At 35.9% G+C, this 17,310-nt stretch overlaps 1 protein-coding gene across 1 annotated transcript in view; it reads left to right on the top strand.

Annotated features, from left to right (window-relative positions):
- Positions 1-17,310, top strand: part of LOC116162394 (glutamate receptor ionotropic, kainate 2-like) — a 165,353-nt gene that overhangs the window by 56,901 nt on the left and 91,142 nt on the right. The window contains exon 4 of the mRNA XM_031476010.1: positions 16,846-16,987. Within this exon, the coding sequence (XP_031331870.1) occupies positions 16,846-16,987 (142 nt within the window). The remainder of the gene's footprint in view (positions 1-16,845; positions 16,988-17,310) is intronic.

The raw sequence follows: 17,310 nt of genomic DNA, 5'->3' as shown, positions 1-17,310 counted from the left end.
GGTGACGTGGTTGCGGTGTGGCAAGCAAGAGGAGGGGTAGCAGGTTGTAGAGGAGCGCGTGGAAAAGCTACAACAGTAACGACCGGATCGCCCTACGTGTTTGTTTACCTTTCAAGTCTAGTGTAAGAATTTTACACTTACTTGGTAGTATCATAGAGCAAACAACTTACTCTATGGTAGTATGTATGAGAAAGGCGCACATACAACCAATTCGCCAAAAATTAGCCTCAATTTACATTTTGAAATAATACCTAATACATCTTGGAGATTCAAGATTTGATTTGTAGAATATTTGAAATTTAAGCGAAGTTTACATTTCACTCATTTTTAATGAAGACTGAAAAGCGTGATAAAATTACAAAATCAGAATGTTTTAATCGCCAAGTCGGAAGGAAAAAAACTAAGCAAAAAACGAAAAATTAATGAATGGAAAGGATTTTAAACGAATTGAGATAAAAGTTAGATGAACAGTTAATTTCGCATTCCGTGTGCAACTCTAATTAGACATTTTTCGATTCGCAATTTTTTATCGGCAATGAATAAAAGATCAGAATGTTTTAAGACGCGTTACGCCAATTTATTGACCTACACAAAATGAGGAAAAAACTTGCAGTTGATGCATGTAAAGTACAATGCTTACGATGCAATCGAAGATGCCTTAGGAGAAACTCCATTTTTCATACCCTGGATAACTTTTTTACGCGGACCTCGTCAAACTTTTATTCCCTGAAACTGTCAATATTGCTGGACTTGACGTGTAGTCAAAAGAAATACGCACAATTTCAAACGCATTAGAACCAAAGCGGCGTAACGCAGCATGCTGTCGTCATAAATCAAAAGTTATGAAGGGTGTCAGCGACGAAGCGAAAACGACGAGGTCATCTCTCCTTACAAGACACGATAGTCCTTTCAACCACTTATTCCAGCAAATTGTGCGGTAAAATCTTACTCCATCATTGGAGATTAAAATATATGCTAAACAGGAAGTCTAAGAGGTAGTAATTTATCGTCAGAAAAAACGACTAAACTGATTAATTTTTTTGTTCGTTAGTCTATTGAGTTACTTACTGATTTACAATCCCCAGATTAGAGTTGGACAACTTTAACGCCCAAAAGATAAATTGATGGAAAAACAAGAGCTAACTTTTTTTAAAAAAAAAAGCATTTTCAGAAATAATCCTCTCATTCGCATTTCTTTGTCGGATAACAATTATAATACCATCTTCTGTACGAAATTACCTTTATATATGTAAAAATTGCTTTCATTTTTTTGCTATAAAGTTGTGTAGAAGCTTCGCTTCTTAAAAATGCAAAAATATTACCGCTTAAAGCACATATAAATTCAAGAAAGATTTATCATTATATTATATATCAGCATTTCCATAGCACGCTTGATGTAGAAGCTACAGATTACTACTTTTTTTCCTATGAGCACCATATTGGATTTATACGGAATTAGGAGGATAAAAAAAGAAAAATAATGACGTGTAATACTATAGTTTTAAATAAATTTCAGAACTATCATCTATTTCTCAACAAAATTTCCACGGATAACTAGATCTTGCTGGATCAACATGGGTATGATGGCGGTGCATTCAAACCAATTATTATTTTTGTCCTCTATATCCTACTACGTAAAAATCCAATATGGCGTCGATAAGAAATAAACCTGTAGCTTCTACATCTAGCGTGTTATGGAAATTCTGATGACAGAATCAGATTCTCTAAAAAAGTGCCAATAGAACCGTCCATTTCCGACCGTTTAAGCCAAGGAAAATGAAAACGAAATTGAACATTTTTTCGGTTGTGCGCAATTACCGTCGCCAAGTTGCAAAAATATTTGGGGCACTAGTGGCCTGCAGCCACAGTGTTACAGTGTCGTATCAAACTTACGTTTTTTTAAATTAATTAATACTTATTTTTTTATGTAACGTATTATACCCTTAACTTTCGTCTTTTTTTCTCTCAAAATTTGATCGTTTTTCGAATATTTTCATCTGCTTTTTGATCTTTTTTGGGGTGCTGAATCTGACCAAAAATCGAGTTAAAGTTGACCCTCCAATCTCACTACGCTTTTCTTTGTTAACGGTTTGCCGGTTATGTCAATTATTACATTTTCCGTCCTATATTCCTATGGGAGATTAAATGAAAGAAATTTGAGTGTTCGCATTTGTTATTACTTTTGACACTTGCGACACTTTATAACGCTGGCAAGAATCACAGCGACTTGCATACTGGAACATTCCTGGCCAATAGTAAGGGTCGAATATTAGATTCGGTTAACTGTTTTTGGGGTCGGTAACTCATGATTTTCATGAAGTATACAGTCTTTTAACTGATTGGAATAATTGAAGGTATACATTCTTATTACCAATACATTAGTCCGGTACGAAGTCCGGTCGGTGGAATACGGCATTACATTTATTACGGTGCCAAGAGGATTCGGGTAATTCAGCGGTATAAATTTGGATTTTGGTAGTGTCGGTTACGTTCATAGGGAAAAGATCACCGGAAAGGGAGTCGGCAACAAGGTTATTATAAGCACATCCCTTCGGTATTTGATCTCGAAGATATTCTGCTGCAGGAAGATAGTCCATCTTGCTACATTTCCGGTCGGACTGTTGATTAAATACAACCAACGCTGCCACTGATGATCTGATAGTACGGTCTTCTAAATACGGTCGCATCTTCTCATTTCCTCAAACGATAGCCAAACACAATTCTTGTCCGGATATACTAAGGTTTACTGACATAAGCAATCACTTAGTCTTCCCCACCAATTTGCTAGGTGAGTCATCTACCGATGGTAAAAGCGATGACAAGTTGCGTAGCTTTGGTCAGCGATAACTGCCAATAACCTTGATTCAAATCAATGTTGAAAATGTAGCGGGCCTGACAAAGGCGCTCAAGAATCCCATTTATGAATGGTAACGGAGAAGCATCTTTAACAGTAACTTCCTTAAAAAAATTTCTTTAACTAATTACTTAGTCCCAGTGTTATGATACAAATCTGAAACAAGTCTTAAACGTCAGGTTTTTAAGCGCACTTCCAACAATACTAATCACGACTCATTTTAATATCGTTCGCTGCAACATCATTAATTAAGCACCGTAGATTATACTCGCTTAATTGGCCGGGTTTTTAACTTCTAGATTCATAAGTCCAATTATACTCCTTTTACTTTGGGTCAATCGCAAAGGTCCGCGTTATCTACGCCAACTGCACGGCCTTGCATTATCAATTAACATTGAGAAACTAAAATCCGCTCATAATTAACTAAGCTGAAATCATAAAATATTGATTTTCCCTCCTCTTTCAATGGAAGAGGGTTTGCTGCAATGATACTTTAAATATTTCTACGGAAACCGCTAACAACTGAAAATTAGTTACATAAACCTGATTTCCTTATCAGCGGCTGAAATTCGACGCTATAAAGTAAAACCAGTTACTCTACCTTCCATGTCCAACTCCTAGCAAAGATTAATAGGTCCGAAAGCTACAGTTTCTTTAAAGAAGGGCCCGGTTGAATTCATCCATGTACCGAGTGTTCATTAGTTCTGATCAAATCATGTACGAAGAAATTACCTACACTGAAAATGTAGGTTATACATCCCTTGTGCTTCCTTATGCTTAATGGTTATCTAAAGAAAGGCCACAGGGAGATTTGATCTACTAATTATTAGAATAATGTTCACATGGGATTAGTGGTAGTTTTGGGATTAGCTAATGTTATTATGGTGGTTCAATTAGTCGGGACAATTACCGGTTTCGGGTGGGATAATCAGGTAGTATACGACGATACGTTGAAGCAAAGCAATCGCCGAGGTAAAAAGTTTTCCACTATACCATTCCACGATATATCTTTATATTATAGCTCGAGCGAATACTACGTACCTACAAAAGTCAGATGGAACCCATACGTTCGTATACAAATGATTCAGAAGGTATAAGAGCACAAAATGTGTATAACACAGCAACTTAAAATAGTACAAAATGACTACTGAATTTACTGATTATTCACCCTTGATTTATTTTTGTCTGGCGTAAGATTCTAGATGATTTATAGCCCAGTAAATAAAGGCCTAAAATTACCATTTGTCGCAACTAATTAGTGGAAAGCTGGATTTTTTATATGTGATACTACCTTAAGAGGCAAGTATTTTCCCAAAAGTCCCCGCCTCTCCCCTTTGAGCTTTCCCACCCAGCCCCCTCAAAAGTAGAAAAAACAGAGTTTTCATATATTGACTGTAGAGTGTAGAATGCTTAGTATTTATAACAGACTGATAACCTCTTCGTTTTGTCAGCTCAGTCAGTTCGTAAAACTGCCTAAAACCTCGAGTGCAGCTCATCAACATTTGTTGAGAGTTTATCTTCAAATTCAATTTTGGATAGGAAATAAACTTAATCCAACGGAATGAGGTTTGAAGTACGCTACTGTGAGAGAAAATGGAATGACAAAAAAGGCTTAAGGCCTGTTCCTAACACAGTGCCATTTGCCCCTAATGACTTACTGTATCTAATCTCATGCTCTTGCAAAAAAACCATGCAGAGATTATTGCAAATGCAGAAAATCTGGAGTTAACTGTTCTGCAATGTGCTAGGATTGCAATGGACTGTCGTGTCTTAGCTCTCCAAACCTCGATGAAGATACAGACGACTTAGCTATCTTGTAAAAGGTAAAGGTGTCCTTCGTGAGCAATCAAATATTTGTAAATATTGTAAATAGAAGAATATGTAACTATAATCTCTCTGTAAATAAAACCGTACAAATGTTCATTTGAGTGTGGTGGGTGGGTGGTCCGAGATGCCAATCACAAATAAATAAAAAAAAACAATTGAAATGTGATATGGTGGCTTTAAGATGTAATGTAATGTAGGAGCTGAAGTGGATTTTTGAAATAATAACGTGCGGCGGGAGTGTTCGAGCGGCACGGACGCGCTCTCTTGAGCGGTGCTCTGTTGTACGCCAGTACAGTCATAAGACTGATGTACTATATATTTTTAAAGCTTAAAAGGTGTGCTACATGTGTTTATCTTACATTTTTACTTAATCTTACAATTACAAAGTTGCAGAGCAAAAACAAAAGTGTTTTACTAAAAATTTAATTTTTTTTCAGTTTTTACTGGTATATCTGAAAAACCAAAGGTTGAATAAAAATGTTTTTAAAACAAATACTGTAGAGCATCTATTTAGGAACAATTTAAAAAAAATTATCATTCTAATAATAAGCATTCTACAATCAATTTATGAAAACTCTGTTTTTTCTACCTTTGAGGGGGGCTGTGGGGGAAAGCTCAAAGGGGAAAGGCGGGGACTTTTGGGGAAATACATGTCTCATAAGGTTGTATCACATATAAAAAATCCAGCTTTCCACTAATTAGTTGCGACAAAATAGTTATTTGTTTCATTAGTACAAAAAATGTCAGTTTTCGGGACGAGGACGCGTCGTCCAGCAACCTTCCGAGTCCCGAAAACGCATTTTTTGTACGAATAAAACATAAAATTTTTTCTCCAACCCCTTTTACTTTAAATTATATTCGAATTTAGATTCAGTTCACAGTTTCACTACTAGTTTTGAGAACTTCTGCTTTCTTGTCCTCACGTGTCATGCTACTCTAGTTTTTAGGTTAACTTATAACCTATTCGTTCTTACTTTTTATACTTGTCACCTCTCGCGACTTTGTAGGGAGCAAATCTAAGGTAGCATGTTCTGCCGTTTCTATAATCTCTGGCGGAGTGCAATCCATGTCGCTATCAGTTTCAGTCATTTGTATTGTATACAAAATTAATATTGTTGTATTTTGTATTGAAATAAAAAACGTTCACATACAGTTTTTTTGTTAAAATTAATTGCAATTTACTTGTTCAAATTTTTGAATTCAAAATGACAGATAATAGTGCAATGGGTCTGAAGTAGATGGCGTTACGCGCGACGGCGGGTTGTATATAACTCTCGCCAGGAAAGATTGCCGGTCACAGCACACCTTGTGTCGATCTACGATGTATATTTTTCTTAAGATGCGGGCAACTTCCGGAATAGGATCGTGCCAATGTTGAACGAAAAGACTTATTGTTCAACATTGACACAATACTATCCCGGAAGGCGCTCACATCTGTAGAAAAACATAGATTGTAGACCGGGATCAAGTGTTCTGTGACCGGCAATCTTTCCTGGCGAGAGGTTTACGTATTAAAATTACGTTCATCGAATATGTAAATTACGTTACACATGGTTTAAATAAAAATAGCGAGCGTAAATCATTTTCAATACATGTACATACGTATAGGTAACAGCATTATTTGCATTGAATATGCAAAAATATTTGATTTGTATGTGTAGAAATATCTTACAACCTGCAATGTAAAACGATGTCAATGTGACATATCTCCGTGATTGTAATTTTTTAATTGGCCAACTTTCAAGCTCAATTTCTTTTTGGTACTAGGACCAAAAGTATCAACTTTTTGTACAGTTGCCATGGTGATAGCGATTTTACCGGAAAACGCCAATTTTACGTACCGAACACTGTCACAAAATACCGTCTTATTCAGGTGGTTGGAGAAAAAAGTTTTATTGACTGGGCTATTATGGGTACTACTCCTCATCCTTTGTCTAACCATTTCATAATTATGGTTGACTGTGTCATGTATTTATTGAATTGTTAGAACTCACCACACGCAGATTTGTATCTTCTATCATCATGTCACAGGGAAAATGGTCGCGCATCCAATGGGGATTGTCATAACATGAAGTAACCTATAGACAACCGTCTCGATTTACTTGTAGGAAAAAGAAAACAATTGACCTGCAACATCGTTTAATTAAGGGCGTGGAATAATCTAACTCCGTAATACGTGAAAATGGAAGGTATTGGTAAGCACGTCGTGTATTTTAAATTCTATATGCCTGTGTTACACTTATTGATGGAATTTCCATCCAATTTATAAGTTCCGCTGTTGCATATGTTGAAGTAACTCTTAAGTTCGCATTGGCGTAAACTAAATCTTTAAGGAAAGACTGAAGCAACGCATTTCTCGTATATGTCAACCCAAAAGGAGAAACGTACCGTATCTCACACGTACCTACCACACATCTCATATACACGTGAGCCTGTTAATTTAATGACGTAAATGTGGTGAATTACGCGTAATGTTTGTGGTAACTACGTTTCTACTACGCCAAAGATTGATTGCTTATGATTTAGCAATTTTCACTTGAGGTAAAAACCCTACGAGTATATTATAAAATATGCATACGATCAAAATTGATAGACGTGTAAAGCTGGCTTTGATCGGACGAGATTGATTCTTATGAAAAGTCAAATTAAAAAAGCAGCTTAGGATAAATATGGGGTAAAGCTTTGAATATTTCAATTTATTTGGTACAGACTCGTATTAACCAGCTAATGTATACAAAATAGAAACGGAAAGCAGGAGTATTACAATGAACAAAAGTAAAAATTAAGGCATTTGTTAAGATCAATAAATACGATACGCAGTAGTAAATTTTTCCTGAGGGCAAGTTTTTCCATCATACAGTACCTAATGATACCTGTGAGAATCGCATGGAAAAGTTTAAACCCCTTCGACATTTCCCTACACAAATAATCTATTTTTATTAAAAAAGTTTAAATCTTACTAAAACTTCAAAAAGTTAATTTAGTTTTCGGATTTCCTTATGCCAAGATTTTTTCTCCACTTGAGACATAAATTTCAAAATCGAATTCATTCATGAAAATACGTAAATTATTAATAATATTAGCATCGCACTCTGAAGGGATTAATAATCGCTTTTTTTATTTACATAACTTGCTCAATATGTATTACTATTGCGTAAATTTAACAGAACCACCTGATGGTTGTGTATCTTTCTATTTGCTTACCCCTAACGCATTTTCAGTGCAAAAGCGATAAATTTACAGGCTTTCGGCAACGCAAGAGTAATTTGGTGTTATTTATTGCTTACGTGTTTTACAATAAAATTTAGTTTACATTTCTGTGGCATTGTTTTTTCAAATTAAAGATTGTGTTGACGTTTGGATTAACTTATAAAGTTCAATTACGTCAAAATTTCATATCTACTGACACAACCCATAAGATATTGGTTCGAAGCAACGTCGGGATTTAATTCCACAGGGAAGCAAATAAGACAGTACTGGAAAGGTAATACGGACGCACTGCTTGTTATTAAATCCAAAAACAAAAATGATACTCTAAAATTGAGGAAACCTTTGACTCCATTGGGGTCGCGGTTATGGCGGTAAGGGATGAAAACCCTAGTAAGGTTAATAAAAACTCAGTAAAATAAACTTGTAAGTATCACCCAGAAGTTATATTATACGGAGATAGGTAAAGTTGGTATTTTTTTAAGGTTCGAACAGTTTAAGCATTATAATATACCGTACCGTATAGGTAGAGAGTCTACAGTGTAAAAATTTAAAGGTTAAATTTCCGAAAAAATACGACTGTTCGAATTGTTAAAGTCCGAAAGTAATTGGCGGAATTAGCGATCGTCCTTTTCCTGCGTTTTAAAATTCTATAGAGTGTTATTCTCATAGTGGTTTCTGGAAGTCTCCAGTGAGTCGGAGATATCTTCTTTAAGGACAGCCTAGTTTTTCTTTCACTGTGGGAGTACAGTGATCCTGATTGGATTTTAAAGAAAACGGTTCACTTAATTATTAGAAGCCATATGGAAAAGGGCGTCAATTAAGTAATAAAAAAGTAGAAAGGAGGTATTTTTGGAGTGCATTACCAAAAGGGAACACCGTTCTGTTGCCGCAAAATTTTTTTTCCGAATTTATTAGAGCGACGCGGCCTATTTTTTCCGGGCATTGATTTGAACGTTAATTTCTCGCGGGTATTTTGGAAAATCATACATAAAAATCAGAGTGAAAACAATTGCAAGCAAAGCCTTCATACAAAGGAATAACGACTCCCTAAGAAATTCGTAGAAGAAAATGTATCCGACGGATTCATTTTACAGTCCGTAACACTATTCACACTCATTTCACGAAGCATTGTGTCAGTCAGGAATAACAACGCGTAACTTGTTTTATGTTAACATTGTCATCTACAGAAGGACATTTTTTATAATGAGGTATATATTTAATTTATACAAAATAAGGGATTAAGACAAAAACGTCAATCATTTGGGTGAAGTGAAAAATATTTCAAGTAAAATTTGAAACCTAATGTTCTTAAAAATACCAATCGCTGGAGAATTAAAATCGCTGGTATTGCATTGATTTTCTGTAACAGCCGCTTATTTATTTTGTGGACTACTGCCCGGTTTCACAAATGATGATTAAGGTTAAACACTGATTAAAAATATTAGAATGGAAAATAACGTATAATCAATGAAGGGTTCTGGCATTTGCATTCTTTACAATTAGTGTGGCCAAGTGACTTCTTGGAGATTTTATTAGGGGGTGTTTTTCTGGTGTCGACATGCAGGCGGCATTAATTAACCTGTCCCCTGCTCGTAATAGCCCCATTGCATCCAGAAAGAGACTGAGTGTCTTGAGTTTACTTTTGCAAGGCCATTGGGTAATGTTGTCGCTGAACGCTCCCTATGATAGCTGTGTGAACTGTACGTAATTCTTGTGTTCCAAGCACTTCATTTCAGCAGACAAATCGTAGGCAATATGCTATGACTTTTATGATCTGGTCCAGGAAGGAAAACCTGCTCATTATCGACTCCTGATTATGTATGTTGACTGTAGTTACCTTTCTTCTTGCTTTTTCCTGTGTCGCTGGGATTGGTGGGGTGTCCCTCGCACTTGGTGTTTCTTGGGGCCATCGTGATCCATGCCATCACAACTCACTTGTCCGGAGCTGAGAAATCAGGTCGGCTAGATTATCCCCTGACTTAACACGGTTCCAGATGGTTTTGCCGGTTACGGAGTCAATTTCGCTAATTCTGTTTGTATTTTTCGGGGCTACTTTTGATCCATGCTAATGCAATCATGAAGTCTCATCATGCGAATGACTGAATAATTTTCAGGTTGAGTCTTTTTTTGGTGCCCGTTAACATTTTGGCAGTCAGCGCTGCTCCACAGAGCTCCAACCGCGGTAGGATCTTCTTCAATTTGATCGGGGCCACCTTAGATTGGCTGTTACCATCGATGTTTTCGCTTTCTGAGGCGCCACAGAAGGCTCGAGCTCGATGGTTACTTTCCCGTCGTAGCGGATCAAACTTGGGATTTCGATCTGCCCTACTTGCATGAGATTTTCTTAGAATTATCCATTAACCCAGTCCATAGTTTCTCGTCCCACTCAATGGCTTCTGTCGGAAGCTCCTCCATGAACAGTTTAGACTGTATTACCTTTGGGGCTAGCCAGCCTAGTGGCACATATTATCTTGCGATCTGAGATAGGGCCCTTGGTTTGGTAGGTGTGTTCTCCGGGGTAGATCTACTTTGAACCGAAAAACATCTTGGATTGGCACCCATTGTACGCCTAGGGTCTTTTGTATATCTTCTGGTCTAAGATCCATGAACCCCTTTTCCTGTAGATCCTCGAGCAAAATAGAAAGACAGAAAAAATGGCTTGTCCTCAAACGACCGTGAATTTTGACGATTGGACGCTTAGATCAAAATGCAAAATGAAAACAAAAAAACAATTTCCATAAAAAAACGAAAACGGGATGGAACCAAAAGTTTTGAATTTTGGAGGCCGTATAATTTATAAGAAAAACTGTTTTTATGGTGATCAAAAATTTATTGATTTTTGGTAAAATAGCTAGACTATCTACAGGTATACTACATCAAAAGTTATGGACAAGAAACCGTACTCCAGAGAAAAATGAACAGGAGTAGAAACTTTTGACATAGCGGGTCAAGTTTGAAAATTTTTGTCGTTTTTGTGGATTTCACAGGCCAAAATATACAGTGTGTCTCAGGTACAACGCACCATAGGGAAACGGCAACGTATTTCTTTCTAGCATCAGGCAAGCGCAATAAAGCACGTTTAACGCTAACTTCAAAGGCCTGCTGTTTCCCTATGGTGCGTTCTCCCTGGGACACACGGTATAAAAGAGTCCTTTTTCGATCGATTTAAAATGCACCGATTTTTGGGAAAACAGCTGTACGCTTACCTGTAAATGTGGTAGAAATAGTGGCCGAAATCGTCCGGGCAAGAACTTTGGCCTGTAGAATCCAATTTTGAAAATTGGACATCAAATGCTATGGGGGTGGGGATTTCAGGAATAGGTCGAAGTCTAGTCAGAGATGAATATCTACGCATAAACAAAGCTTCTCTATGTTTACGTGCTCGAAGTATAGGCAGAGTACAGTATTTGCGCTTATCAAGCGAAGCGAATATCTCGGCAAATATTCGTGTTACGATCTTTTACATTTAATAATAATCTTTATTGTCCAAACAGGTGTAATACAACACCCTAGAATAGGACAAAATTATAAGTGAGAGAGTAAAAATTAATGAAGTAACTAACTCGTAAAAAAAAATAATAACTAAGTAATATAATTAAGAATGATAGCATTGAATTTATAACTATCAGAAGCGCGGATCCCATATAACAGTTTGTGACCATGTGCCAACTGGCCGCCGCTAGGAGCAGTTCGATCGTTTGAAAGTCCGTGGGCGATCGAAAGTGGAGCGTTACATTGACATTAGATGGCAGCATTACAAACCATTTATTTTGACCATTCGAATATTTTCCTTTTTAATCGTCAGATGTCAGGAACTCCGGATGTTTTTTGTGTTATCATTGGAATGGTTTTATAAATAGGATTGGAATGTTCTAAAAATAGATCCCTTAAGAAGCATTGCGTAAATTTGTAATGTAAATAATAATACATTTAGACGAACGAAGCTTGCAGTCCTTGTCCTTGAAGGAATGCAATTTCATACATTCTATTCACAGGCAGTAAAATAGGCAGGTTCCACATTTTTACTGAAAGCGGGAGATTTTGTTATTAAAAAACGATCAAAAAAAATTTTAAGGCAAAATATTGTCCGTTGCAAGCAGGCAGCTACATCATTTCCACATTCACATTTGATAACTAAATTTCGCGAATCAGCTTTTTTTATAACCATGCAGCATTGTGCACAAATAAATCGGTCCCAGTTTACGTGAATTCGTATACCTACTAGAGCTGAGCGATAAATGAAATTGTTATCGATTTATCGATAAGTCTGTTCAGTCTGATAATTATCGATTAATCATTAATTGATAACTATCGATAATTATCGATAACTTTGATCACTTATCGTTAACTTTCGATAATAATCGACAATTATCGATAAATCGTAAGGCTAATTTTCGATAATGAAAGATAACGTTTGATAATTATCGATAACTTTTGAAAATAATTAATAATGATTGTTAGCTGCTGATAATAATCGATTATTATTGCCACGAAAATTGTCTATCTCTGATATTTATCGATTAATAAATAAGTAGCGGAAATTATCAAGAGAAAACTATCGATACTTTTTCATAAATCTCATCGATATATATTCTCAATCGATATATTACATCATCCATGCGTACACTCGCTAACATTTTTGTTTTTTTGGTATTGATATTGCGAGAGATAATTTAAATAAAACAGGATCTTTTGATGCTCAAGTTGTCTGAAATCAAAGGTGATCAAGTGGACGATAATCCTCAAAAATGAGTACAGCAGTAGGTTGTGAATTGTGATCATATGGCAACTCAACAATGCTTTTACATCGCTTTTGTTGGAAGTAAACTGGTATACCTAAACATTGAAAAGTTTATGTCGTTAAAAATTCTCTCGATAATTATCTATCTTAATAGTTTAGTTGTGAGATTAATCGATAGATTATCGGAAATTATAGGTTTATCGACCAATCCTTTAACATTTTCGATAAATTACACCGGTCTACAGCATTTTTGCGCATGGGACATATATACCTTATTTTTATTGCTTCTATAGCCACAAATAAGAATTAGAACAAAAAATGGTTATGTATTTGTTTTTGTGTGAAAAAAATGCAAAAAACCAAAAAATAAAAATACCTATAGAATCCTACTTACATAGGCATGATTTATTAAATGGTAACGTTTCTACATTTATAATTTGTTTATCTTAGAGTCTAAATGTTTAAAAATGGAACAGTTTTGCTGTTTTTGTCATGTTCAACTGAATCTGATCTTCCATCATGCTTCCAACTTCCTGGCCTTGGGAAGGTGCCTAAGTTCCATTGTCTCGAGAAAGTGTTGTCCTTATTCCGAATAAGCTCCCATATTATCCTTAAATTGATCTAAATGAGAATGTAACCTGTGCATCTTTATTCTTTAGAGACATTCTATACCCCATGATACAAAACCAAATCCTGTCAGCTCGTCATAATTTTCAGCTCTATGGTTTCCCAGGAAACACTGAACGGGAAACCATGGACTATTGCCTTAAAACTGTTCCAGGATTTTTTTTCCTCTTTGCTAAGTAACCGCGGAAAAATATCACCCTCCATTTTTCTTTTTTTTTTAGGGAAAACAAAGATTCCAGCTTTAATTTTCGCCCCTGAAAGCTTTCAATCAAATCGCTGTAACTTTTGTAAAAGCAAATATTTTCGATGTCTTAATCGCACTTTTTATTTATTTTTGCTTATTATAGTCAGAATATATATTGTGTAAATCCCATGCGCAAAAAATTCTTTTTTTGTTGACCGGTCGACCATTTTTTTTAAATTTATCGATTGACTATCTATTAATCGATAATTATCGATAAGTTATCGATTAACCATTGAGAACAAATTTCAAACGTCAGAATTTAAAAGAAAAGAGGTTAACGACCTTTTTATTTTGTATCAAAATTGCCAGGTGTGACGTGTGATCCTAGATCAGGGGTCGGCAACCTGCGGCTCTTTTGATACCTATAAAGTTGCGGCTCTCCGTATTTATCTAAAGAAATTAGTTCATTTGTTCGAAATTCGCCTTTTTAATTAATCTTATTTTGTATCAAAAGTATACTTGCAGCAAATAATTATCTAATTTTTGACACTTGTTTACTTTCTGGTATTCTTTTGTTTTTTTTATTATAGCCAGCCTACTCCGATGTATAAACACGTAATTAATTAATGAGTAGGTACTTTTGTGAAAAATATTGAATAACCTAAACACTGCGGAGTTTAAGCACAGGGCACCCCTTATAAACATTTAAGAGAAGACAAAAGCGAATAGCGAAATAAAATAGTGGTAGTTCCATTTGAAAAAGAATAGTTATAGCACTTTGAACAAACGGCATTGAAACAACCAAATATTCAGGATGTTCTATTTAAAAAGATCAGTTATTAATTGACATCGTAAAAATGGAACACCCTGTACATTCAAAAATAATTTCTGTAGATCCGCAACCACCAATATTTTTACCAGGTATCTATCAGCTATGTAGGAAAAACCGACGGACTGTTGCAGGACCCTGTATATAGCCAAAAACTATAATATTGAATCAAAAATTATTTGTGGCTCTTTAAGAATTGGGAAATTTTGTAAATTGTAATTTTTAGCTCTTCCGTTTCAATAGGTTGCCGACCCCTGTCCTAGGTAGTTTAACCGGTGGCAACGGTTTAACCGACACACACAAAAATTAAGAATAGATAGGTAGGTACATTTAATTTCTGTTACAGTGATCAAGGATGCCTGCGTATTTTTTGCTTTCCTGCTCAAATGTAATTCAATCTTCCTTAAGGAATGTTAAGTAAGGTCACGATTCATGAAAGGAAGAATGTTTATCTTACGTCATTCAACATCCTGTGTGCCACATAAATGCCTTATAAGTACGTTTCTTGGGTATCTAGAATTCTGTATACAACAATTACAAATCGAGATAGTGGGTTCATTACAGATTCCTGTATAATAATTAACAAAGGTAAAAAACTGACATTATTATTCATCTTTCTCGATGGTAGAGACATCTACGTCTTGTAATTTAAACTATTGAAAACAGTCACATATCCTGCCATTTAACCTGCGCTTCTGATAGTTATAAATTCAATGATGATAGGTAATGGAGTGTGAAAAATATCTACATGACTTGAAATATCATTATAGTGATAACACATTGTATAAATCGGTGAGCTTTGTCTGATATTGGTTCTACATCTTGGCAATTGAAATGTGATTTTATTCCTAGATGAGGGACGTGGTATATAAAATTTTATCGAGTTATGTAGCAAATTGCAGTCAGTTAGGTTGTGCACAAGCTTATATAGATAAGTAACAGCCATTCGCCTTCTCCTAACTACTAGCGGGACAAGATCAAAGTTTTCTAGCATAATTGCCTGGGGGTAGCCTCTTTCCGGGTAGTGACCATCCTTGCGGAAACACATATATTTAATAATTCTCCTCTGCACATGTTCGATGTCATTTTCGTACTTTTTGTACAGTGGACTCCATATGATTGCTCCGTATTCCAGTTTAGGTCGAACCAATGTTGTGTAGAGAGATTTAATTGTTGCGATGCTGGAAAATTCCGCGCTGACGCGTATAACATCCCCCGCTACTTTCATTGCTTTATTTACCATGTCATTAATATGAAACGCAAACGTTAACATATTATCAAAAGTGACGCCTAAATCTTTGACCATGGTGACTCTATTTAACGTTTCGTTGGCTATTGTATATGTATAACGAAGAGGTTGATTTTTCGTGAGTATGACACCACTTTACATTTAGTAATGTTTAGGTGTAGTTTGTTATTTTCACACCAATCATATATAACATTTAAATCGTTCTGGAGAATCTGACAGTCATGTATATTATTTATCTTTTTAAATATTTTCATGTCATCGGCGTAAATCAATTTTCTAGCAGAAATGAAATTTGGTAAGTCGTTAATGAATACTAAAAATATAAATGGACCCAGGTTAGATCCTTGGGGCACTCCGGATGTTGGGGTAAACGATTTTGAATTATACCCGCCATATGATACAATTTGTCTCCTGTGTAACAGGTAAGACCTCAGCAACTTAAGTAGCGAATTGCTAAAACCATAGCTCTCTAGCTTGCCAAGTATAATGTTATGGTCAATTTGATCGAAGGCTTTACGAAAATCAGTGTATATAGTGTCAATTTGGCCTTGTTCGTCTAAAGTTTCCAGACAGTACTCCGTAAAGCAGGCCAGATTTGTTATAGTCGATCGCTTCGATGGAAATCCATGTTGATGCTCCGACAAATGTGCTTTAAATTGAAAAGCCAGCTTTTCATGAAGCATTATCTCATATACTTTGGAAAAATTGCAGAGTATAGATATGGGTCTGTAGTTTTCCACATCCGATTGAGATCCAGATTTTAGTACGGGAGAGCTCCTTGCAGTTTTCCATACTGATGGAAAAACGCAGTTTTTAAGTGATAAATTAAATAACATTGACAGTGGTATCGAAAATATGCGGGCACAGTCTTTAATTAGGTACGCTGGAATTTGGTCAGTTCCTGCAGTGGGTTTATTTTTTAGTTTTTTTATGGCAGCGATAACGTCTTCCTCACTGACATTAGCTTTGATATTAATCAGCTCACTAAATATACTAGGAGGCACCGTATCGCTTGTTGAAGAAGGTTGTTTATAAACGCTTTTGAAGTATTCGGCGAAAGTGTCCACAATTGATTGTGGGCTATCGATAGTTTGATTTTTATAGTTCAGTGTTCCAGGGACGCGAGTGCTACCGCTCTTCTTTCGTATATAGGACCAAAAACATTTGGCGGCATATTACAGCTAATAATATAAGTTAATATTTGAACACCAAACTGATAAAGCTATCCACCGAATTCAGTTTGTTGTAGCCAAAAGTTGATTAAAACAAATTTGATAAAAGGATTTTACTCGTAGATATTAATAATGTCTAATTTGTTTTCCAGGCCCCTTCTGAAACAAATCAAGAACTCGGCCGAGTCTCACATCGTCTTAGACTGCTCAACCGAGAAAATTTACGATGTTTTGAAGCAGGCCCAGCAAATTGGAATGATGAGTGATTACCACAGCTACCTAATAACCTCTTTGGTAAGTTATTTTATCAAATAAACATTTACGCTCTATAGCGGTTAGCAATACGTATTTACTTTTCCACGCGGTGCAATAGAGTGAATTAGAATATATGAAATTCGTAGGGCGCATAAGAATAAGCGATTTAGGACGGTCGCAAAACATTCTTCGGAGTTTATACCTTCAAGTACGTGCAGCTGCGTCTTATTGAACTTCTGGAAGGGCGATTTGGCAACGGAAATAAAAATCTTTCACTGGACTGCAGAGTGTTATCCGTCCTAAATAATGCCCTATTAGGCGGTCGGTGGGGGTAACGAACGCAGAAGTGTTTACGATACTAA

Source organism: Photinus pyralis, unplaced genomic scaffold (genome assembly GCF_008802855.1).
Source record: "Photinus pyralis isolate 1611_PpyrPB1 unplaced genomic scaffold, Ppyr1.3 Ppyr1.4_LG10, whole genome shotgun sequence".
NCBI classification, from domain to species: Eukaryota; Metazoa; Arthropoda; class Insecta; order Coleoptera; family Lampyridae; genus Photinus; species Photinus pyralis.
Note: the sequence above shows the minus strand (reverse complement) of the source record. Positions and strands in the feature narration are given on the sequence as shown.